Source organism: Galleria mellonella, unplaced genomic scaffold (genome assembly GCF_026898425.1).
Source record: "Galleria mellonella isolate WM207_F2 unplaced genomic scaffold, CSIRO_AGI_GalMel_v1 utg65, whole genome shotgun sequence".
In the NCBI taxonomy this organism is placed as follows: domain Eukaryota; kingdom Metazoa; phylum Arthropoda; class Insecta; order Lepidoptera; family Pyralidae; genus Galleria; species Galleria mellonella.
In genome coordinates, this window is record NW_026442138.1 from 13839421 (window position 1) to 13866566 (window position 27146).

A 27146-nucleotide genomic window follows, 5' to 3' on the forward strand; every position below is an offset into this window, starting at 1 on the left:
CGCACCAAAGTCTTGCTTCAAGCTTATGTTTTAACAGCAGATCATAAACAACTATGTAATTTCTTTGGTTGTCAGTCAGGGAGTCAGTGGATGCAGGTGGCTCAGGACCGTTCTTTATGGCAGTCTATGGGGGAGACTTATGTCCAGCAGTGGACAGAAAATGGCTGAAATAATAATGGTTGGAATTCTTTTATGGAACTTGAAATCACAAGTAACCTAACGTTGTTGAAGTATCATGAAAAGTGATTACAGTTGCTTATAAATATGAGTATATTATCATAAACATTATTAAAGGGGGGGGGGGGGGGGGAATTTCCAGGGCCACGTTTGGCAGTCGGTTTGGCAATCGCAGTTAGGCTTTGACGTTGTTTTAAGAGGGACGCTGTTGCATATCCCTTTAACCATTAAGTTCTCTTAGTGGCCTCTTACGACACCCACGGGAAAGGAAGGGGTAGCCTATTCAATGGTGAGACCACATAGGCACACGTCATATCGTATCAGCTGTTAATTTTCCACTGCTGAACATAGGCCACTACCGAAAAGGAGGTTATGACAGTAATTATTTTATGCAATTTAGAATGGCAATCAAGCTGACGGCCCACCTGATGGAAAGTGGTAACCGTCGTCTATAGACATGAGCAGTACCATGGACATAACAGAGTATAATGTTACGCCCATGATACCCTCCATGCGTTGCCATTCCTGAGGACTCAGATGTTATTCCTCTATACCCTGTAAATTCACGCCATATTCCACCCTTCAAACCGAAACACAGCCATGCAAACACAATAGCTTCACGGTAGAAACACGAATGGGACAGAGGTGTCCAAGCAATCGACTTTTGTACAGTCTCCCTCTGGTTTACTTTACTCAACTTGGTTATTTCTATCACACAATAGAATATATATCTCTTGTGTATTCTCTTTATAGAAGATCATCATCATATCAGTTCTTAACCGTCCACTGTTGAACATAAGCCTCCCCTTGGGTGGTTATGCGATTACTTGCCACGCTTGGCAGGCGGATTGGCAACCGCAGTCAGGTTTTAGAGATGTTTTAAGAGAGACGCTGCTGCTAAACCCTCGCCGTCTCCTAGTCGATTTTTACGATACCCACGGAAAAGGAAGGGGATGTAGAAGATATTTAAGACAAATTAATATGAGTAAAAAACCTAAAACAACAATTTTTAGAAATTTTGTCTGTCTGTATGTATATTTGATGTGGCATCATACAAGAATGTAATTCTTATAACTAGGTGTGGTTTATACTCTTGTGTTCCCGAAGATTAAAATTAAAATCTGGTATACGTTTTATTTCGATAGGCCATCTAGAAAGGATCATTGTTATATTATTATTATATTCTTTATTGCACTTGTAAATTATATTGTTAATGCATTTATAAATATTGTGAGCAAGGGTGGACTTATCTCTGACAGAGATCTCTTCCAGTCAACCCAATGCAGTTAGAAAGCATGATGTTAGCGGACAGCTTAAGTGCTACAACTATTAGAGTCATGTGGGGTAAACGTACGCGGCGAAAAAGTGTCCGCAGTGAACATTCTGCGAACCCCATGGATGACAACAGGTCGAGACCTATCGCGTTTAGTTAGCACTTGACCACCAAGCGAGAGTACTACGTTACAGGTTTGCTGCACAATGCTGTAGAAACTTACACAGCAGTATTGCTTTTGCACGGATTTGTTATTTTTTTTCTTTAAAATTAATTTTCATAGTTACTGAAGCAATGTTATTAGTCTGATTGTATAATAAAGTGACTGAGAACAGAAGTTATTCAATATTTTGTGTGAATCTATTTATTTTGTCTAAGGTAAGTCATACTTCGAAATTTTATTATTTTTATTTGCTTTAATGGGATGGGGTAAGTGTCCGCATTAATTAAAATGCATATACTTACCCAGTCATATTTGTTTGCTTTCTAGTTGACAAAATTGTTTCCGGAGAACGTGGTCAAACTATAACCGTAGTTTGTTGTGTTAATGCAACTGAAAATTATGTGCCGCTTGCATTTATTTTGCCTCGAAAAAGAATGAAGGGTGAACTTATGGACGAAGCTCCGGCTGGTAGCATTGGCATGACATCTGATTCCGGATTCACCAACGCGGACTTATATTTTCAGTGGCTGGTACACTTCAAGGAATGCACTTCACCAATACTGATTATTGACAATCATTCAAGTCATATCAGCTTGCAAGCTACTCTGTATTGCAGAGAGAATAACATCGTTGTACTTACATTGCCACCTCACAGTAGTCACAATATACAACCCTTGGATAGAACCATTTACAGTCCTCTAAAAAATCAGTACGCACTTGAAGCTGATAAATGGATGGCACAGCATCCTGATAGATCTATTAATCAATACCAAGTAACTTCTATTTTCGACAGAGCGTTTAAAAAAATTGCTACTGTAGGTAACGCAGTTTGTGCATTCAGGATGACTGGAATATATCCTTTTTTTACAACACAGGGGGCAAACGAGCATGCGAGCCGCATGCTCGTTTGCCCCCTGTGGTAAGTGAGTACCGCCGCCCATGATCATCCACAACACCAGCGGCATTGCAGGTATGCTGCCGGCCTTTTAAAAAGGAATATACTCTTTTCTTGAAGATTATGTTGTCGTATCGGTTCGGAAATACTACTGCTGGAAGTTGATTCCAAAGAGTGGTTGTGCGTGGAAGACGATTTATTTACAGAAGCAGAATTTGCACCATCTGCAGTTACTGATATGTGTAATCTATCTGCTGATGCTATAGCTCAAAATATACCTTCTTTGAACTCTATAAGCACAGTAGACGTTAAAGAGATACAAAGCCATAAAGTTATATCTGTTACCTTGATGGCACGACGCCTGTACAAGTTACGAAGAGGGTACATTCACATGTGATTTTTGTGCAATAGTAAATTAAGTTTACGTGCGTACACTTAACCGAAGGTGTGCGGATACTTTCCCGCCGATGCGGGTAAAAACCCGCGTTTCCCTTGTTCATTAAATTATTAAATAAAACTAATAGTTATTGTTAGAATTGAAATTTTACATTTTGTTTTTCTTCTCAAATGTTTTTAACGTTAAAATTAAAGTTTTTTTCTTTTCAATTATCAAAATCTTTTATTCTAGAAGCAATTAACTAAAAAATGCGTACGTTTACCCCACATGACTCTAATATTTTGTGTACATAAACAAATATACAGTTAAATAAAATATTAAAATACATAATAAAATATTTCATAAATACATATACTATAAATAAATATAATACCTACCTACTTATACAATAGATGTTAAAATAAATGAATATACTATCTACATTAGAAATTTAGTTAAATGATTTTAGGGTTTAACAGTTCAATTATAAAAATGAAAAATTAAGATTATGACTCAAAAGAAAGAAAATGGAACTTCAACCTTTTCTTGAAAGAGGTAATTGAAGGGCTCTCTTGTATGTGGGAAGGGAGTTTGTTCCATAATTGGGCAGCTCGATACGAGAAAGAGTTGCCCATAAAATGTGTTATACACAAAGGTAGGTTATTATTATTTTATATTTCATTAGTATCCTATGCTATTGGTTAGAATACCAATAACATAGAATTTTTTTTTATTATACAACTTCGAATGGCAAACAAGCTGACGGCCCACCTGATGGAAAGTGGTAACCGTCGCCTATAGACATGAGTAGTACCATGGACATAACAGAGTATACTGTTTCGCCCATGATACCCGCCATGCGTTGCCATTCCTGAGGACTCAGGTGTTATTCCTCCGTACCCAGTAAATTCACGCCATATCTTACCCTTCAAACCGAAACACGGTCATGCAAACACAACTGCTTTATGGTTGAAACACGAATGTGACAGAGGTACCCAAGCAATCGACTTTTCTACAAAGTCTCGCTTTGGTATATGGTAGAATACCAATGGCATAGTATTTTTACTTTTAGAATCCATGCGTACGATGTGGCGAGCAAAAAAGTAGTGTTAGAATGACATTTCAAATTTTAAAATTCACTTGCATCATATAATATAATAAGAGAATATTTCTAAATTTTATAATCTTTATAATTTAATTGCGTCTCAACTCATATTTCCGCGAAATAACCATTAGCTATACTACTTACCTAGTAATATAAATTACGAAAGATTATCATAACAGCTTCAGATCGCTCTCAACAAGATTTGAGATAACCGCTCAAATATAAATAAAGGTATCGATCCACCGAATCAGGAGTCGTTGTATGCTACAAGAAGCAAATGTAACTAAAACTTTGTTTTTGTTTTTTTTTAATTTTTTGTATAATATGTATCTTTTTTTTTATCTTTTTTCACATTGCATTTGTGTCTTTTGCTGTTTGTGTGCTGTAAGTGATGCAAATAAATTATTTATTTATCTATCTATCTTTAAAGTTTTTAGTCAAATTCAAAAAGTTGTATTTTAATTTCTTTTTGTATACATATTAAGCTTGCCTTCTTTGTCTTCGACGATTCTAATAATTGATATAAAATAATTAAGATTGTGTTTAACAAAAAAATGTATTTCTTTAATTGTGGAAAACCCAGTTATTTTTATTTTCAAACTAAACTATGGAACCAATTTTGATTAAATTTCTATGGGACCGGGATCAATCTGTAACCTTTTGTTTTATGCAACTTAGAATGGAAAACAGGCTGACGGCCCACCTGATGAAAAGTGGTAACCGTCGCCTATACACATGAGCAGTACCATGGACGCAACAGAGTATACTGTTTCGCCCATGATAACCCCCCATGTGTAGCCAGTTTTGAGGACACATGTGTTATTTCTCTGTACCATGTAAATTCACTGTCATATCTCACCTTTCAAACTGAAACACAACCATGCAAACACAACTGTTTCACGGTAAAAATACGAATGGGATAGAGGTAACCAAGCAAACGACTTTTGTACAAAGTCTCCCTCTGGTATAACAATATCATTTTGGCGTAAAAAAATTTCCAAATAGACTTACAACTGACGAATTTATGAGGTAACAAACATAAAAAAAAATGCAACCGAACTTCCTTCTTTTAAAGTCGATTAAAAGAAGCGTTTTCAGCAGTATTTACTTTAATACTCATATTATCAGATTGAATTTTTGTTACTAAAATTACTTTGCTTTAAAATGGACTAACCAAGTCAAGTAATACATTTGGTATATTGTTGATCTCATTTCGAAAGGATCCCCCAATACCCATATTATACATGCTTCTGCATAATAAAGGCAGTTGTGTTTGCATGCCTGTGTTTCGGTTTGAAGGGTGGGATATGGCGTGAATTTACTGGGTACGGAGGAATAAGACCTGAATTCTCAGGAATGGCAACGCATGGGGGGTAATTATGGGCGAAACAGTATACTCTCTTATGTCCATGGTACTGCTCATGTCTATAGGCGACGGTTACCACTTTCCATTAGGTGGGCCGTCAGCTTGTTTGCAATTCTAAGTTTAATAACAAAAAATATCATAAATTATTGTATAATGTCATACAGACTCCGGCATACGAGGATGGGATACTCTACCTCTTTCTTTCCCGTGTGTGTTGTGAAAAGCGAGTAGGGGACGTTATGGTGTAGATATGAGCAGTAGCGTTCCTCTTAAAACATCACCAAAGTCAAACTACGGCTGCCAATCCGCTTGCCAAGTATGGCAACTACAGACAAAACCCCTCATATGAGGCTGCCTAAGTCCAGCAGTGGACAGTTAACGGCTGATCTATAAACATATATATTATTTTTATAATATTTGATTTTTTAAAAAAAAATATTTTTTAATCATGTTCCATAACATTTTCGAATTTTTTTTTTATGATATATAGAATCATAAAAAAAATTACGTAAATGTTTAATTAGCAGTGCTCACAAAATTTCACAGCTCACAACTTAAAAAAAAAACAAAGTTACTTTCTGCTTCTCGTGATTATGGAACAGAGAAGCGAGGCTGCCACGAAGATGGAAAACAAGCGTACAGCCATCTGATGGTAAACCGTCACTAGCATTCGAATGCCTGCAGTATTAGGGGTTATAAAATAAGACTAGATTATACAAGATACCTTGTCAAATAATTTCTTTAATAGCATCTCTTGGAAGCTGGACAACGGGCATTGAACTGTGAAAGCGTCAGATTTCATGTTTGAATTAGCAGAGCTAAGTTCCGTAATCTTGAGGAGCAGACAGCGAGGTACCGTATAAAATTTGCATAGATTATTTATTGGTATTCTTTGACGCGTAAAGCAACAGGTTAGTTGGAATTCATTAAGTTGTATGCCATCGATGGGATATTTGGAAGCGATAAATCGATTATCTGATGCGTTACAAATATGAACAATTTATGTTACTCGAAGAAGAGTTCTGGGGGCCAATGTAAATGAAATGAAATTCCGAAGTTTCAAACTCAATTTCGTGTTTTTGTTCATACCTAAATCGGCCCAGTAAATGGAGCTTAACATTTTGTTCATCACAAATCCTACCATAAAAGTCTAAAGGAATAATATTTCAATATTTTTAATGTTTTTAAACGGCATGCATTATGTAATTTTAACATCAAATTAGAGTTTCGTTCGGCTCCAAAATTTCGGAAAACATTTCATGGTAGGCCCTCTGGATGAAGTCGAAACAAAAACGACAAATACAGTAAATTCGAATAATTCTTTTTATACTTAAATGTAAATGTATATATATATATATATATTTTACTGTCTACTGCTGACTGCTGTTTAAAGCCCAACTGCGGTTGCCAATCCGCCTGCTAAGCGTGGCAACTACTGGCAAAACCCCCCCAGAGGGAAAGACTTATGTTCAGCAGTGGACACTTAAAGGCTGGTATAATGATTATTATACATAACATTACCTACGTTTTATTCAAAATCACACAATCAAGGGCGCTTTTTTTTAATGGGTGATAATGGAATGGTAACCCCTCCCGTGCTATCGATTATCGATATACGCTGGCGGGGCACCAGAGACGTATGACAGGTAACGATGAAAGCAGGTAAGTTAGCCCATCGTGACGAATTCCATTAGAGTTAATCAAGTTTCTAGGTGGAACCACGTGGAGGTCGGCCTAACCCATTGCTAGCAATGGATCAGTTAGAACCCATTACTAACAATCTCTTTCCCCGTCAAGGACGCGTTATATAGTTTTTTTTTTTATACAACTTAGAATGGCAAACAAGCTGACGGTCCACCTGATGGAAAGTGATGACCGTCGCCTATAGACACGAGCAGTACCATGGACATAACAGAGTATACTGTTTCGCCCATGATACCCCCCATGCGTTGCCATTCCTGAGGACTTAAGTGTTATTCCTCTGTGCCCAGTAAATTCACGCCATATCCCATCCTTCAAACCGAAACACAGCCATCCAAACACAACTGCTTCACGGTTGAAACACGAATGGGACAGAGGTACCCAAGCAATCAACTTTTGTACGAGTACAAAGTTTCCCTCTAGTAGTTACAACAATATTCTTGTAAAACCATTAATCAAATCTTTACATTATACTTGTTTACAGTAGTAAACCAGTAGGTTTAACGATGTTAAAGTTATATAACTAATTTAGTGTTAAGTGACAGTTAATTTGAATATTACCCACTATTTCTACATCTGGTAAGTGACCTTTGACCTACACTTCATTAATAAGGCAATATTTATTGTAAATATGGTTATTTTAATATTATACCTCCATATTTTATACATAATAGTTGAATCTAAATTATGATTTACATTTATTTAACACTCAAACGAAACGAGGTAATAAATTTATTTACTTGTTTGTTATAATTTATAAAAAAAAAATTATTAATCGTGGTACATTATCTAAACTTATATTAAAAGGCAGAAAGATTTGATTTTACGTTTGTAACTGATAAAGTTAAAAATAAATAATCAATTTTGATATTTTTTTATTTCACATATACTCGTAGTTTTTACATTAATAGCGAATAATGTAAGCTATATTTTTTCGCCGCATGGTCCCAGCGTAGAACGGACCGCTCATTCCTTTCCCTTAAGCATATGAGCGTAGTAAAAGATGATTAAGATATTTTAATGGTCGAGGGATAAGTAGTAGCGTCCTTTTTTAAACATTACCAAAGCATAACTGTGGTTATCAACGCTCCTGCACAGCGGCAACTACTATCAAAACCCCATTTGCTTGGGCACCACTGTCCCATTCGTGTTTATACCGTGAAGCAGTTGTGTTTGCGTGACTGCGTTTTAGTTTGAAGTGCGGGATATGGCAGTAAATTTACAAGGTACAGAGGAATAACACCTAAGTCCTCAGGAATGGCAACACATGGAGGGTATCATGGGTGAAACTGTATACTCTGTTATGTCTATGGTACTGCTCATGTCTATAAGCGACGGTTACCACTTTCCATCAGGTGGGCCGTCAGCTTGTTTGCCATTCTAAGTTGCATAAAATAAAATAAATTATCCAGTCCATTAAATGTTGTAACCCATCATCATTCGATTAAACGCATTAAGGGGAACCTCAGCATTTTTTACACTTAAAAAATTTACCATAAAAAATTGTCAATACGCGCATAGACTATTGTAATATTTTTTTTTAGCAAAGTCGTGCCTGTACTCCCAAACATTCATTATTCACGAAAACATATTACCTGGTATAAAAACTTTTATACACTCGATAGCACGTATGGAAGGCACTTTCGCGGAGTTAGCCCAAAACTCATACCGTACCTAGAGCAATAATATCAAAGAAACAAAACACAATACAAACTTATAAACTCATTATTTATTTGTAAATGTCACGGATTATACACAGCTTATTTTGGAATGGTATATTGGGTTAAAATTATTGTAAACTTTTATTTTTTGTTACTTAAATAGATCCATTTCGGTGCTCTAGTGATTCGTTACACCGATTTACCTTCCGATGGTTATGAGTTCAATCCCAATACAATGATCAGGGGGGAAAGGGATTGTTAGCAATGGAGTTTAACAGCCCCATTGTTAGCAATATGCCCTATTAGGTCGACCTCCACGTGGTTCCCCCTGGAAACCATCGTGAACAATTCATGTTGAATTCGTTACGATGGGCTAACTGACCTACTTCATCCTCACCTATCATCCTTCACAGGTGCCCCGCCGGTGTATACCGATAACGCGGGTGGGGTTACCATTCCATTTTCATCCATGAAAAAAAAAATACAATGATCAGATCATACTGTCTCGCCTCTTATTTTAAATAATAGTCGTAGTTCACAAAACTGATGCAGCAGTAGCAGAGATATTGTCACAATACACAAAAAGATGCAAAAAAAGTAATCGAATTCAGAACTGTTTCTTTTTTGAAGTCACATAAATAGTTCAAGATTATTTTTTTTAGAAAAAAATGAGTTTATTTATAACAAAACAAACTACTGACCTGATTTTGACAAAATTATCAAAATTGGTTCAGCAAATATATGGAACCAATCTAAAAGTTTTATACTATAAGGTAAAACAAAAAGAAATATATATATATATATATTATTTATAAATTACTGTTTTAATTCTATAACATATCACAATTATATTTTCCGTTATTCCTGTCTATAGTCGACTGGTAGATAACGCCATATGGTGTCAAGTCCGCCATTTACACTTATTAGGTGTATTGAAGTTCAATAAATATATATGTATATATATATATATATATATATATATACATATATATATATATATATATATATACAGATATATTTAAATCCGTTTATAACTGACTGAGTTATGAGGTAATAAACATAAAAAAATAAAACCAAATTCAGACACTCCTTCTATTTAAAAATCGGTTGGAACAAATGTTTTTTTTGTTTTTTTTTAATCTACTTAGAATGCCAAACAAGCTGACGGCCCACCTGATGGAAAGTGGTAACCGTCGCCTATAGACATGAGCAGTACCATGGACATAACAGAGTATACTGTTTCGCCCATGATACCCCCCATGCGTTGCCATTCCTGAGGACTCAGGTGTTATTCCTCTGTACCCTGTAAATTCACGCCATATCCCACCCTTCAGCCTGAAACACAGCCATGCAAACACAACTTGCTTCAACAATATCTTGTAGGCAGTTCATTCTATATCAAATTTGCTATCTAATTCAGATATACTCGAGGTTCACAAAATGTAAAATCATCAATAGATATACACAAGAGAGCAATGGTTTACAATAACTTTTTAAGGTTCCAACAAATTTTGGCTTCTCATATTTCTCTGTGAAACAGTAGACTCGGCGTTTTGATAACAATTTTGCTCTTTCTGCTTTTGCAGGTGGAATTAGCATTTTTTTTTATCTTTGCAAATGGCATACGAGTATAATGAGAGAGAGGATACAATATCTCTTCCTTTTCTGTCCTGTTATTTTCTTACATCCTCAGAATGTAAGTGGTATCTAATGAGACACAAAACACATCAAAGAGCATTGAATTATTTCTCTTTCAACGATTATATTTATTTTCAACCGACTTCACAAAAGGAGGTTCTCAATTCGGTTGTAATTTTTTTTATTTGATAAAATTTATAGAGGGAAAGTTATATAGACTACTTTTTGTACCAGTCAATTGACATATTCTGGCTCACATAGACGAAGTCGCGGGTAAAAGCTAATAATATTTTTTTATAAATTTTCTACATATTTTAATTTTTATGTTTTTTTTTTGTATGTTTGGATTGTTATATTTTTATATGTTACCCGAGCACGTTGTAATACAATTGTACCTCTATGGGTTAAGTACCTGATAATAAAGAATATTATTAATAAAATATAAGAATGCTAACTTAAAAGACTTCTAAATATTGACTTCAAAACGAAACACTTCAATATGACATATTTTGCGTCAAAATTTCAAATAATTTATTTATCATGGTAGATGTTAAGGCAAAGAGTCAATTTATAGAAATTGCTAAGGTCAGAAGACAAAGGACGTTGTAACGTACGATAAGACACGACAAACTTAAGAAATTCATAACAGAAAATAAGACATAAGGAAGGACAAGGCTCCCCCTTCTCCAACAAGTCATAGTTTTTTTTTTTCAATGGAAAATAATGGAATGGTAACCCGACCTGCGCTAACGGTATACGCTGGCGGGGCACCAGTGACGGATGGTAGGTAAGAATGGAAAGGCAGGTCAGTTAGCCCGTCGTGATGAATATACCTGGAATTCAGCATAATGGTTTCCAAGGGGACCACGTGGAGGTCGACCTGACAGAGTATATTGCTAGTAATTGTAATAGAAAGGGATTGTTAGTAATGGAGACTGAGAATCCCATTGCTAGCAATATGTCCAACCAGGTCGATCTCCTCGCGGTTCTCCCTGGAAACTATCATGGTTAATTCCTGATGAATTCATCATGATGGGCTAACTGACCTGTTTTCATTCTCATCTATCACCCTTCACTAGTGCTCCGCTAGCGTATCCCGTTAGCGCAGGCGGGGTAACCATACCATTTTCACCCATCAAAAGATAAAAGCAATCCCTTTCCCACCTACCATGGCATAGTTACATTAGATAGATCAATGAAGAAATTGGCGTTGTGTCTTATCAAGAGGTGAAGAGACTCACTGAAAATCGTAGTTATTGAAAAGAGCTCTATCCACAAGAGCACAGCTCTTAAAAAAGAATCAGTGAAATATAGATGTTAGCCCTAACATCTGCTTTAACCAAAACCGCATAATACAAATAGGAATAAAACTTAATGACCTCGGAGCGTCTATTAATAAAACTCGATGCCGAAGTCGAGTGTCGTAAATTTTCATGTAATAATAATACTGAATTTTAACGACGTTTCAAAGAGGAATTCGACGTAAAAACATCTCGAATATGGCAAATCTGTAACTGGTTTTCATAAAAAAATAATAATAACGTAGTAAATAAAAAAACAAAGAATGAATACAGGACGAGAGAAAGGAATTTATGCGATCTTTAGATGAAATATGAAAATTTACATGGCTGTGTTTCGGTTTGAAGGGTGGGATATGGCAGTGAATTTACAGGGTACAGAGGAATAACATCTGAGTCCTCAGGAATGGCAACGCATGGGGGGTATCGTTGGCGGATCAGTATACTCTGTTATGCCCATGGTACTGCTCATGTCTATAGGCGACGGTTATCATTTTCTATCAAGTGCGCCGTCAGTTTGTTTGCCATTCTAAATTCTATAAAAAATGTATAAGTAGTCTACGTTAACATGGCATGCGTCTTCAACTTTTTACTTAAATGTGTGTGATCATACACAGAGGTAGTGCTCTGTTTGTGTTTGTGAGTAAACATCTTCAGTAGCGGTTCGACTAGAAGTATGTTATATTGCTTAGTCGAAATCTTGTAATTTTTTTTTGTTTTTTTTTTATACAACTTAGAATGGCAAACAAGCTGACGGCCCACCTGATGGAAAGTGGTATCCGTCGCCTATAGACATGAACAGTACCATGGACATAACATTATTTTTACTCTATGATTTTCATTAGATTTTGGAGGTATGTGCCATGTTAGCATAGACAATCTATAACGCTGTCATGTTTTACTTCCGACACAGAAGTATTTTCTTTTAATGTCATACATTACACAAATTGTGGCTGACAGGGAAAGAGAGATTTCGCTCTCTTCCTCTTACATACAATCCATAAACGGTGTAACGCGAAAGTCTAAGAAGTTTATAAATACAGTATATTTTTAGGTGGCAATTAAGCATTGAATCTGTCTCTTAGTACAGTCATAACAATCCGTGGGTACTTGCAACATCTAAGTAAATATCTAAATACTAGCGACTCACTCCGGCTTCACTTGGATTTCTATTTTTATGTAGATAAAATATAACCCATGTTGCTCGCTGGTCATGCAGCTTTCTATAGATGAAAGAATATTTAAAAACGGTTAAAGATTTTTTAAATGTATCGATTATAAACAATTAATAATCAAATTTTTCATATTTATAATATTATTATAGTTTAAATTAGATTTATACAAATTTTGTCTATTATATTTTTTTTTAAATCATATTATTTTTAACCTGAATATAGCATGCAAACGTTGCAATTGAATACAACTGACTGCTTTGCGGCAGAAAGAGGTAAGAGACATCAAAATGTCCTCTAACGATTAATATAATGTGGTAATAGACCACACTATATTAATCGTACTATAAATGTTGATAGTAATTGGCATTACAACGTCAATTTAAACTTCATTTTACAGTATTGTTATGTTGTTTACTGTAGAAGTAAACATATATATTAAAAAGGTAAATAAATATAATAAATGTCTTAAAAGAGCAACACAAGGATTTTTTGAAATTTTGTCGGTCTCTTTGATTATTTGATCCTTTATTAAACATAACCTGCTGTATAAAACTTTATTGGTTTATTAACTAGTATAATATAAAATATAAAGAATGTATAATATAATATAAGGGTTTCTTTAATTTATTAACTAATTTCAACAAGAAGATTTTCAATTCTATTGTATTTTTTTTTATGTTTGTTACCTCATAACTCCGTTAAATGTATACCAATATAAAAATACTTTCCTTATCTGAAAACATATACTTACAGATCGAAGAGAAATTTTATCAAAATCGGTTCAGTAGATTAGCTTTTAAATCAAAATAACTGGTTTTGCCACACTTGAAGTCGGTTTCTTTTTTGCTACACAATCTTAATTATTTAAATGCCATTGTCTCGATGATCATGAACTAAGCTAGACAGTCGATGACCTTCCTACTTCATTTACATAGAAATTATTAGAATTCGAAATATTAAATAAAAGTAGAATCATACATTCGAAACATTCAATAAAACGCCCACGCGGATATTAATTATGCAAGAATATATCGTACACGTCAATTATGGTCGCCATAAAGTATGTTAACACATTGTGTTTTGCCATAAAATGACATTTGATATCTGATAGCCGAATGCGTGTTTGCTTCCTGAATTATCTGTACAGTGTGTGTTATTATCATTTTTTTTCCAAAAATATATATTTCCCCTCTTAAGGAGATGAGATGGCAAACTAACCCCCGACAGAAGCACAGTCGGTCGGGGTTCAGGGCCCTAGGGAGAGAAACCGGCGTACAATGCGGGCAGTATCTAAGAGAACCGCTTTCTGCATCTTTCCCGGGAGTGAGCCGTCTCGGAATTCCAACCGTCTGAGATGTTGTTCCAGACTAGTTGGGATAAGACCGTTCACCGGTCCGAATGGTTTCACCGATTGAAATAATTTCGGTGGACGCCACCCCCTACATTTCGGTTACCTTGTAAGCCAAGTCGAGATATTTTCTCTTTTGCTCGATTTCGACTTTCACGAGGTTCTCGTCATGCAGTATGGTAACATTCACCAAAAACACCCTCGAGAGTGCCCGATCCATCACCGCGATATCAGGTTTATTCGAAAAAACTGTCCTGTCCGTGATGATGGATCGGTCCCAGTAGAGCCTGACGCTGTCGCTTTCGAGGACCGGCCGGGGTGTCGCTTATATCGTCGTTAAATGCCCCCTATTTTGGGGATTTTGCCACTTTTTGCCACGCTTGATTGGCGAGTTGGCAACTGCAGTTAAGCATTGGCGATATTTTAAGAGGAACGCTGCTATCTATCCCTAGATTATTAAGTTATTTTTACATTGTATGACAGCCAGGCTAAAGGAGAACGTGATGCATTCTATGTTGGGACCATACGATATTTTTTTACTCAAGCAAACTTAATTAGAAGCATTTTTGTATAGTTATTACGATTCCGTCATTCATTCGGAATACAATCGGAGCTAAGAATAACGAGCAAGAAACTCATCTGTTGCTTTTTTTTAACAAAACTTAACTTTACAATTACAATTTATGTCAGTACGTGTATAAATTTACAAACAGCATAATAGTTGTTAATTATTAATAAATGTTTTTGTTGTATTATTGTAAAATATTGTAAAATCAGTTACAACGTTCTTCATATTTGGTATCGATATACTCGTATATATTTACCAGATATATGTATACCAAGAAAAATGTGGTTAATATGATACTGCATATATCACGTACTTACGTCGATTCCGAGAGAGGAATACTGCCAACGGGACTACATACAAATTCTGTAAGCATCTGAAATATCGAGAGCTTTATTCTGTTACCAATATTATATTTTATTGAAAAATGTTATATAAGTTGAAGGATTTTTAACCAACTTCACTACGGTGCTTCTCGATTCGATTGTATTTCGTATGCCATGTTATTACTGATTATTATTCGATTTGAGTAAGCATTAATTTTATATATATACTTTTAAACTAAATATATCAGTATAGTGTTATTCTAGTATGTTAAAAGTTAAAAAAAAACTTTGTTTGTCAAATAATTTATTGACACTGCGAAATTTGAAGTCATTTTTGTAATAATAAGAAAGTAATAATAATAATAAAAAAATACAGAATAGTTTTCTTTCTATTCCTTTTTGCCATTCTAGCAGAATGGCTAAAATTGGAAAAGATTTTTTTAAAGTAATATTCATTAATCTGTGTAATTCTTTCACATTATATTAGATTTTTTTCTTCTCTTTTGAGCTTATAAACCATCTCTCTTAAATTTCTGCACGAATTTATATTATTTTTTCGTTAAAAAGCTAAATATTTATTTATTAGGTCAACGACCTATTTGTATTGGTTACATTCAATTTAATTTAAAATATATTTATTTTTATTACAAAGATAAGCAAACTAATGTAATTCTTATCAACTTCTCAACATTTGTATTTCTTTTTCTAAATAAATTGGTCGACGGCAGCTGATTAGATCAAATCCCAGTATTAAGTGTGTATTGGAATTTGAAATATCTAATTGTTTTTATTGAGACGACTGTATCAGCCTTTGATTAGTTATGGATTGGACTAATGGAGTCGCTGTCTCGTTTTGTCGTTACAGACGAGCGACAAGTCGCAGCGATTTACTTCTCTGCGTTGAATAAAATCGCAAATTCTTTATTAATTTTTTTTAAAGTTTTTTTTTTCTTTTGTTCTTCAGTGTTCACTATTTGATATGTAAAAAGTGTTATATTAAATAATCAACAGTAGCCGGCATTATTTTTTTAAAATTTTTTGTCTATATGTAGCCAAACTAATTCGTTGTCATGCTGTTAGATAGAACTTTTTCTGTAAACATTATATGTGTATTAAATGTATATGTATATATGTGTGTTTCTTTTAAACTGTCTATTAAATCCTTAGCCTATTATACAATAAATAAGCATTCATTCATATATTATGTATATTTTAGAAATATTATAAAGAGGAAAGGTTTTGTTGTTTGTTTTTGAAAGATAAATTCAAAAACTACTCGATTAACTTTATTAATTATTTTACCTGAAGAAAACAACATTAGCATCCAGTAATGAGTAATAGCTAGTTTAATACTCTAGTAAAAATAAAATAAATATTATTAAAAATTTAAAATTTTTACGTAAATTGCAATAATGTAAAACATAGTATCAAAAATTTGCATATTAAAGCTTTATCAAACGCTAATTTACCTTTCTAATTTCCTAATTTGCTAATTAACCTATCTACCCAAGCGAATCCGGGGCAAATCATTGGTATTTTATAATATTAGTAAAGATTTCTGTTACGTGCTTAACCAATATCTACATTTATGTATCCTTTCGTAGATTCGCACTGAATTACTTATTATACCACTATATACATTGTAGAATAAACTTACGACTATATTCCTCGTGCGGTCTACTGCGATTAGTCGCTAGTGTGTACTGACGACAGAAATACGATATTGTGGTTTATCCGTGTTAGAATTTATGAACGGCACTGGTAAATTAATTTAGTTTCATAATTTAATGCGAGCGATACTAAAAGTATAGAGTTTTAAATGTGAACATATTTTTTTTATGTTACTGTACTTAATATGTATGAGACTGTCTCGCTTACTCGTGTTAAACTGTCTGTCTCGTGTTAAACTGGGGAAGGAATTGTTAGTAATAATATAGTCTACCAGAGGGAGACTTTGTACAAAAGTCGATTGCTTGGGTAACTCTGTCCCATTCGTGTTTCAACCGTGAAGCAGTTGTGTTTGCATGGCTGTGTTTTGATTTGAAGGGTGGGATATGGCGTGAATTTACTGGGTACAGAGGAATAACACCTGAGTCCTCAGGAATGGCAACGCATGGTGGGTATCATGGACGAAACAGTATACTCTGTTATGTCCATGGTACTGCTCATGTCTATAGGCGACGTTTACCACTTTCCATCAGATGGCCGCTAGCTTGTTTGCCATTCTAAGTTGTATAAAAAAAAATACGAACTACCAATCCTGTTGCTAGCTAGATCGTAGCTAGACCTCCACGTGGGGAATTATCTATTAAAAAATTATTGTCAGCCAGTCAATCAACCAGTCAATTAAACAATCAATTAGTCAATCAATTGATCAATCAATCAGTCAGCCAGTCAATCAACCAGTCAATTAAACAATCAATTAGTCAATCAATCAGTCAGCCAGTCAATCAACCAGTCAATCAATCAATCAATTAGTCAATCAGTTGATCAATCAATCAGTCAGCCAGTCAATCAACCAGTCAATCAAACAATCAATTAGTCAATCAATTGATTAATCAATCAGTCAGCCAGTCAATCAACCAGTCAATCAAACAATTATTTGATCAATCAATCAGTCAGCCAGTTAATCAACCAGTCAGTCAGTCAATCAATCAATTTATCAATCAGATAGTCGATCAATCAATCGATCAATCAGTCAGTCAGTTAATCAATGAAATACTTTATTTGCTAAATATAAGTGTTACAAAGATTATATGTAAGTGAAAAAAGTTCTTTCCTTTTTACCCGTTATTGGCGTGCAAATTATTTTAATAACTAATATAAATAAGGAACTGCGTCTGTCTGTCTATTGTACCTAATGGATGACCCAATTCTCATGAAATTTGGTATAGATTTATTTTTTGGGATAAAATAATATAAGCTGCTTTTTATTCCGGTCAGACGAACAAAGCCGTGGGTAAACTATAGGTCGAGTCCATCATATTTAACCCCACTAAACAAACATATACCTGTATTTAGTTCCCGTTTTTCGGCGGTGCTCTCACAATTTTCCATTCGGATCGAAGGTTAAACGAAGCGTTTAGGTACTACCCGCCCTCACTCATGGCAGGCCATGAAATATCCGGGCCGGGTCGGTTCCATAAAAAACCGACTTCAATTGACTGAATGAATGGTTTATTTTTTCTTCATAAAAGGTATATATATATTGCACTTGAACAATAGATACAGCGGTTAGTTTAAAAACTTGTTAGCAAGAGAGGACTTATCTCTGAAAGAGATCTCTTCCAGCCAACCCAGTGTAGTAAGAGAGAAAATAATTAATTGGCGAGTAATCTAGTGCAGGAAGGGTACAGGTAAAAATAATGTAAATACACAAGTTGTAAATAAATAAATAAATATATACAAGGCTAGTATAATGTGCGACGAAGTCAATTATAACAATCTCCTTTTTTTGATGTTGCTTGAAAACAGAAGAACGTTGGGCAATAACGGTCTTTTATATCAAAATGTTTTGTACCAATTTCCGTTTCCGTCTTAACAAAAGCCAATTTTCCGGTAACTGCTATTTAAAGCTGTAAAATAATTATAAGTATATATATATAATAATTTGGATATATAATATATAAATGTAATTTACAGGAATAAAGAGGATTAAAAAGATATTTACGAATATGGAGCATTGTAAAAGTAGAAATAGTAGTAGAAGTAGTAAAAGTAAAAACCTAAAAAAAAATATGAATGGACCTTATATAAAAAAACGGTAAATTGAATGGACTTATTTTTGTTATATCTATAATAAAAGTGAATATACAAAAGCATATAAATAAATAAATGAATAGTTTTCAAAATAGAAGTTATAATAAAAATAATTATTTTATATGTTATAAAAATCAGCAATGCAGATATTATTTACATATACTTATAATCGCGTAAATCCCGTAAATAAATTTAATTCTTAATTAAAATTTAATAATCCCTATAATTTTGGTACAATAAAGTGTTAAATAAATTAATAAAAATCTATCTATCCTACTTAAGAGCTGCGCTCTTGTCGATGGAGTTCTTGCCACTCGCAACGATTTTCAGAGAGTCTCTTCACCTCTTGATACGACACGACACCAACTCCTTCTTTGATCTGCCTGATGTAACTATCCCTTGGTCTCCCTCTTCCCCTCCTTCCTTCTATCTTAATAAATATAACATAAAAAAAAATAGAGTATTATCGCTTCAATCAATTTTCTCGTTTCGCCCGTCGCGGTCCCATCGCTCACCCAATAGCCCCAATATAATTCCTGTTCTCGAATTTTGTCCCATAATTCCATGGCAAGGAGCTCCGAACGACGTAATCTTCGCGCGGTGAATCTTAAAGCCCCCCGTGATTGGATCGGCTCGCTTTTATCGCGTTATCTAAGAATTTTTTTTCGGCAACAACCTACTTTTGCATCGCCGCGTCGGAAGTGGTTTAGATGCCTTCATAATTCTTGTGTAAACTTCGATTGGTTTTATTGTTTGGGTTAAGTAAATTCCACGTTTAACGGTTACGCTTCTCGATTCGTTTGTATTTCTGCTACTGATTACGGTGGGGAGGAGGTTTGTAATTCTACTGTTTTTTTTTTGTTTGTAAAATATTTACTTATTAGGTTAATGTGAGAAACAAGGAGCACTTTCGTTCGCTGATACATATATTGAGCAATAAAATTTTTTAATATAATCATTTATAATGGGAAATTAACAAATGCACTGTATTTTGTCGTTTCCAACATTTGTTTCGACTTCATCAGGAAGTATTCTTGAGGGGGCATTTGGCGCTTTGTATCACAGCGTAGCGAAGGCATGGCTTTGCCTACATAAATCTTTATATATAGTAAATAAACCATCAAATCATTGCTATCGTCATATCAGACTTCAACTGTCCACTGCTGACCATAAGCCCTTTGGGGTTTTTGCCAGTAGTTGCTACGCTTGGCAGGCAGATTGGCAAGCACTATTAGGCTTTAGAAGTGTTTTAAGAAGGATGCTGCAGCCCATTCCTCGTCTTCTTTTAGTCGCCTTTTCGACGTCCGTGGTAAAGGAAGAGGCGGCCTATTCTATACCGGAACCACAGGGCCAAAACTATCAAATACCAAATTTTATTTATATTTTATATGATAAAATATCTTGCAATTTTTCGCCCTCTATCTTAATAATAGGAATACAAAATAGCTTTGCCTTTCGGAAAGTAATAATCATCATCATTTCAGCCATTATCCGTCCACTACTGGACATAAGCCTCCCCCATAGACTGCCACAAAGAACGGTTCTGAACCACCTGCATCCACTGACTCCCTGTAATGCACAAAAAATAATATTGTTAATAAAATCATGTTTTCTACAGTACGTTTCTAAAATACGCATTACAGAAGGATCATAATTCTTTAGTTTATTTGGGAACTTTGTACTCTGTTATTTATGTCTTTCTAATAATCTTGATCCTTTCTGACGAAAACCGGTTTGACAGGCAGACAGCCGAACACCAAATTGATATTATTAGTGGTCTATTTTTACTTTTTCAAGTACAGAACCCTAAATACAAGAGTGGGTGTATTTTTGATAATAATTGGACACGGGATTGGTCTTCGTTTTGCCCGCATCACACTCACTTAAGCCCCTTGTCCCTTTATCAGGGACAAGCGAGCGGCCATTATGCTAAACGTGGAATGAGTCTTAAAAGATTTGCGTGTAATCTAGGACATAGCATTGAAACCACTAAGGGAAGTTGGACAAATTTATATGTCGTATTAATATGAAATCTTTAATGATATTTAAAATGTGAAATGTTTTTCTTGGCACCTTATGGTTCTAGTTCAGCTTTTAACTGTCCATTGCTGACCATAAGCCTCCCGCTAGGGGTGTTTTGCCAATAGTTGGCACATTTGGCAGGCGGATTAACAACTGCGGTTAGGTTTTGGAGACGTTTTAAGAGGAACGCTGCTCGTCCATTCCTCACTCTCCCTTAGTTGCCTCTTACGACACTATATAGAGGGGAGATTTGATTTCTGCATGTAAATAAAATTAAAAAAATACTTGACCAATAACAATATTAACAGCAAGTGACATGAGCAGTACGAGTATTTTATTTAAAAAAAAGTCAAACCCTAACAAATTGCTAATTCAAGTACGTTTCTGATTTTTTTAATGGATGACAGTGGAATAATTATCCCGCTTGCGGTAACGGTATACGCTGGTGGAGTACAGGTGAGGGGTGATAAGTGAGACACAAAGGCAGGTCAGTTAGCCCATCAGGAATTCAGCGCGATGGTATCCAGGAGGGACCGCGTGGAGATCCACCTGTAAGGATGTATTGCTAGAAATGGTACTTGTAGTTCGCATTACTGACAGTCCATTCCTTCCAGTACATTTTTGATATGACCATGGTGCTAATTATGGCAGGTTGTCAACTTGTTTCCTATTTCTAGTTGCAAAAGTCACTATATATTTCATAAGATCCATTATCTGTCCTAAAGTTTTCGCTTCAGTGAAGTTCATAAACCAGTCTTAGACCACCTATATAGAGTCTTAGAGTAAATATATAAAACATAACGACCACTGCACATCAGACCTGTGTGAGTTCGAGACACGAACTCTCTTGACTATACCTCGTTCCATTCTCTATATTGGTGTAAGCTACTTAAAAGCCGCAATGCCTGTTCGCACAGATTGTGCATTTGAATTTGGAAAATGAATTTGCTATTCCGATCTATAATTTGGTTCGATTGTTTCCCACATGAATTTAAAAGCACATTTTACTAGAGGAAGCCTTTGTAGAGAAGATATATGTCTTGAGTATCGAATCGTGTTTCCGTTGCGAAGCATAGCAGTGAAATCACAAGACATGGAGGCAGAATATTTTTTTTTTTTATACAACTTAGAATGGCAAACAAGCTGACGGCCTTCCTGATGGAAAGTGGTAACCGTCGCCTATAGACATGGGCAATATCATGGACATAACAGAGTATACTGTTTCGCCCATGATACTCCCCATGCGTTGCCATTCCTGAGGACTCAGGTGTTATTCCTCTGTACCCTGTAAATTCACGCCATATCCCACCCTTCAAACTGAAACAGCCATGCAAACACAACTGCTTCATGATAAAAACACGAATGGGACAGAGGTACTCAAGCAATCGACTTTTGTACAAAGTCTCTCTCTGGTAAAATATTGGAATCTGGAATATCTTGAAGGCCAAGAATAGTTATGTATAAGGGGTAACTTGAACGTTACAGTGCATACTATGTTATCAAGGAACTATTCGTGTATATAGGCGACCCTTAAATGTAAAGAATTGTTAATAATGAAGACTCATTTTAGGCGTTGCTGAACTTGGGGCTCTCTCATAGACTGTCATAAAGATAAGGGGTATATCTTGTGGTAGTTTACTATTGGGGGATTTATCCATTAATTGCCATGCTTGACAGAGGAATTGACAACCAGTTTAATTTATGGTGATGTTTTTTCGTTGCTAACTATCTATCGACTATTAAGTTCCCTTGGTCCCCTTTAGACATTCACGGGAAAGAAAAGTGTGGCCCATTCTATGTTAGAACCACATGACAATGGAAAGGACTAGCGGTTCCAAATTATATACAATAAGGTCCATCTTCACGCAATTTCCTCAAAAACCCATCGTGATCTATTCTTGATGAGTCAACTGACCTCTTTTATCCTCACTTATTATTTATGGAGTTACTATTCCATTAACATCCTTAAAAGACACCTACAAATTTGCATCAGGTGGACCGTTAGCTCGATTGCCATTCTTAATTTCAAGAAAAAAAAACATTCTTACCTATAATCTTCAGAGAAACATCATATGAGTAAAAAAATAACATAGATATATTGCACCCCTTGAAATTCCACATAGAATATTGTCTACATTACCAAACCGGAGACGGAGTTCTTTGACGGCACCTCCTTTTGTGAATATCAATAAGTACAAAATATTCATTTGGAGAATCATTTGAAAGTAAAAGTTGACCTTTTCGTACACCCAAAACATCTGCGTGCATTGAAATATCAACATCAGTGCGTGCAGAATAAGATTCATTTTTGCTGGATACGCCAAAATCATTAATTATACCCAACACGGGCACTGACATACACGTTATAGACAAGATCATTAATAGGGACGCGTACAGCGTGCCATTGTCGCTAATTTGTATCGTCCGAATGACGGACAGACGCCCTGATTGACAGAGCTTCATTAGTGAGGTGGAATTGTTTGCTGTGAAATTCTAGCGGGTACGCCGTTTCTATTTGCCTTGTCAGTATCGACTGTTTGATGGTTTGGTGAAATATTGTATGTTGTGCGAGTTGGAGTCGGCAAAGATAAATACGATAGCACTGTACATGTATATGTAACTAGTGATCTGCCCCGGCTTCACACGGGTAGATTGATAGAAAAATATATTTACATAAAATGTATACACATAAATTTTTGATACTTTGGGTTACATTTCTTTCTACCATTGTACAGCTCGTCATCGATAGTGATTTCACCTCCAAACCTGACCTAAGTCTTAACACCTGAGTCCTCAGGAATGGCAACGCATGGGGGTATCATGGGCGAAACAGTATACTCTGTTATGCCCATGGTACTGCTCATGTCTATAGGCGAAGGTTACCACTTTCCATTAGATGGGCCGTCAGCTTGTTGTCCATTCTAAGTTGCATAAAAAAAAAACCTTAGAGCCTAAATGGTCACGTACAGCGCGGTTTCAAAGATGTTTTCCGTCACGATCGCTCAGGTTATGGAAAGAGCTAGTGGATGGATAAAGAAATGGTACCAGAAATGCAATCCGCGACTCTCAATGACACATTTTCGGTTTATCCAAAGCACAATGGAGGACTTTTAGAAATTTCAATTTTAATTTCAAACCTAATTATTTTATAATTATTTCTGGTGGCAACACATATTTATTTATATATACAAAAGATCACTAATGACAGTATTTCAATCATTAAATGCAATTTGTATTATCTGCCTTATATAATTGAGTTTCCAACAAATAGTGGACTATAACCGAACAAAATGCTGACAGAAGGAACGCTCTATAGAACGAAATTATTTGTGTTTGTAAAAACGAATTGTATTGACTTTGCTTTATTTTGTACTGCAATGGAATAATTCTATATCTGCTGCGGATTGCTAGTTTTGTAATTTGAATAATAGATACAACTGGATTTCTAGTACTTTTTGATTATTATTATTACCTTTGCATTTCATGGTTTTACGTATATCCGTCTATATGTCTATACAATTGTTTCTCAACCATTTTTATATCGCGACCTACGAAAAATACTTATAACCTAATACTTAATTAATTAATAAGTCAGTATACTTTATTTGCATTATACAATAAAGGGAATAAGCAAGACAATTAATCAATATAACGATGCAATTGTATAAGTATAGTAAGGTGGTCTTATTGCTGAGAGCAATCTTTTCAGAACATCTTTAGTGTTCAAAATTAACCTTTTTACATTCATACGACTGATTCCATTCATCTATCTTGAATTAGTAGATTAGTAAAGTCGCGCATCACTACGTAAACGAATTTTTCAAGGTCTTATTATTTTTCAACAAACTGCGATTGCCTTTAATAACTTATTATAAAGAGAAAACTTTTATGTTTTGTAATGAAAAAAAAGAAAAAAAAAATATTTTAACAATTTTAAAAATATTTTTACTTTTAGAAAGTTACGCTCTCAGTGTTCTAAGAGGCGACTAAGAGGGCTTATAATGGAGGGATGGGCAGCAGCGTCCCTTTTAGAATATTACCAAAAGCCAAACTGTACCAATCTGCCTTCTACAAAAGTCGATTGCTTGGGTACCTCTGACCCATTCGTGTTTCAACCGTGAAGCAGTTGTGTTTGCTGGCTGTGTTTCGGTTTGAAGGGTGGGATATGGCAGTGAATTTACAGGGTACAGAGGAATAACATCTGAGTCCTCAGGAATGGCAACGCATGGGGGGTATCATGGGCGAAACTGTATACTCTGTTATGTCCATGGTACTGTTCATGTCTATAGGCGACGGTTACCACTTTCCATTAGGTGGGCCGTCAGCTTGTTTGCCATTTTGAGTTGTATAAAAAAAAAATACTAAGCGTGGTAACTTCTGGCAAATCCCCGGCTATGTTAAGCAGTGGACAGTCGACTTATACAACAATATTGACACTGATGAAATATCAAAATACTGCTAATAGCGTAGGCAGACGGTCCCAATGGCATTTACAACAAATACTCACAGGAGTTTAATTTATCAGAGCGAGTCAAACTTTGTTAGAAATTAATTTCTAAAATTGCTGAAACACGCAATCTTAAATGCCAGTTTTCCAGTCTACTAGACTTCTATAATTCAACAAGTGTGTATTGCTGTACTTTGACGATTTACTTAAAGGATGGAGAAAGTCAGCCAGGGATAGAGGAAAGTGGAAGCAATTGGGGGAGGACTATGTCGACAGACAACCTGACCAACATAATGGTTGCTAGTAAGCTAGCTTAGTAATGAGTAGTATGTAAGTTAAAGTAAAATTGTGGTCAGAGAATAAAGGCTTTATTATTATATTGCTGTACTAAAACAGTCGTTTTACTTTTGAGAAAAACGTATTAATAAACAATGAGATAATGCTTTGAAAAAAAAACAGCTGTTTTAGTTATCATAAAATTAGTATGAGACCAAACAATATAATCAAAATAAATACACACTTGACAACATTGTTGTTTTCACTTATGCAACTTAGAAGGACAAGCAAACTGACGATCCACCTGATGGAAAGTAGTAACCGTCACCTATAGATATGAGAAGTACTATGGACATAACAAAGTATACTGTTTCGCCCATGATACCTCCAATGCGTTGCCATTCCTGAAAACTTAGGTGTTATTTCTCTGTACTCTGTAAATTCACTGTCATATCCCACCTTTCAAACCGAAACACAGTGTGTATTTATACACACAGTGTAGTAGATTGAGCATGTATATTACATACAAATATACATGCTCAATCTAATTGTATAGTTTGCATGTACTTATATATTTTTATATGTCAGTCGAGCACTTAATATACCACCATGGCTAAATCACATTTCTTAATTACACGATACGATACAGGCTTGCATGCCTACTATATAATTCGTAGAGTTAATCATCTATGTATGTAAAAGTGTTTTTGGCAAATGTTAATTTAATACATAAATATAATACATCTATCATCTACTACGTACGTATCTATCATCTACTACGAACATCAGTATTGTAAGAGGTGATAATTCCTCAGATTAATTTAATTAATATAATTGAAGATTGTGTCTCACAAAAAAAAAAAAAACTTCAATTGTGATAAAACCATTTATTTTAATGTAAAAGTTAATGTACGGAACCGATTTTGATAAAATTTCTATAAGTCTAATCTATAACTATATCTTTTTAGATAAAAAAAATCCAAATCGGTTTAGAACTAACAGAGGTGAGTGCCTTCTTCTATTTTGAAGTCGGTTGTAAAGATACTTTTTCAAAACACATTCAATTTCAATACATCCAAATAGCGTAACCCCGTTCCGTTTACTTTCGAAACTAATAATAAAAGTTCCAAAAACTGATTCGTCATTAATTGACGAGATTGGTGTAACGATAAAACGGGCCAAGCTCCCGAATAAATGCGTTCTAGCTTTTAAAGGAAGCTTTTTGTTGATACGCGCCATTGTGGTCACGTGACCACCTCATTTGCGTATCTTCGCCATTTGCCGCGCCCTCGTTTTTAATAATGTGATTTCTTGCAGTATTACCTCCTTCAGAGTTTTATTTACTATTAATACATGTACAACTGATCGTGTTCTGAAGAACTTTTCAATATGATGCCTACAGCCACCTTTCACCATCGTACCGCTCGCTATCGACAGAGAATCCATCATCTTTAGAATCAAAGTGGTCACGCACAGTGCAGTTTCAGAGAAGCTTTCTCCCGCGAACACTCAGGTCATGGAATGATCTTTCTGCGCAAGATTTTCTTCAAAAAGAGTGTATTAAGGTTTCTTAAG

The 27146-nt window shown here is 35.1% G+C and overlaps 2 protein-coding genes across 3 annotated transcripts in view; both read left to right on the forward strand.

Annotated features, from left to right (window-relative positions):
• The window catches only part of LOC113510254 (hemicentin-1), a 418868-nt gene that overhangs the window by 101297 nt on the left and 290425 nt on the right, over positions 1–27146 (forward strand). The gene's annotated exons all lie outside the window — the stretch shown is intronic.
• On the forward strand, positions 2036–3012 carry LOC128201940 (uncharacterized). Its single transcript, XM_052900398.1, has 2 exons — positions 2036–2476; positions 2696–3012. The coding sequence occupies exons 1-2, from the start codon at positions 2048–2050 to the stop codon at positions 2903–2905; spliced, it is 639 nt and encodes a 212-aa protein (XP_052756358.1). The 5' UTR covers positions 2036–2047; the 3' UTR covers positions 2906–3012.

What these genes read in the sequence shown, in the direction of transcription:
- LOC128201940 (XM_052900398.1), top strand. Translation starts at nt 2,048, where the DNA reads ATGAAGGGTGAACTTATGGACGAAGCTCCGGCTGGTAGCATTGGCATG. An exon ending in TGACTGGAATATATCCTTTT is followed by an intron (nt 2,477 to 2,695) that starts TTTACAACACAG and finishes TGGTTGTGCGTG; the next exon opens with GAAGACGATTTATTTACAGA.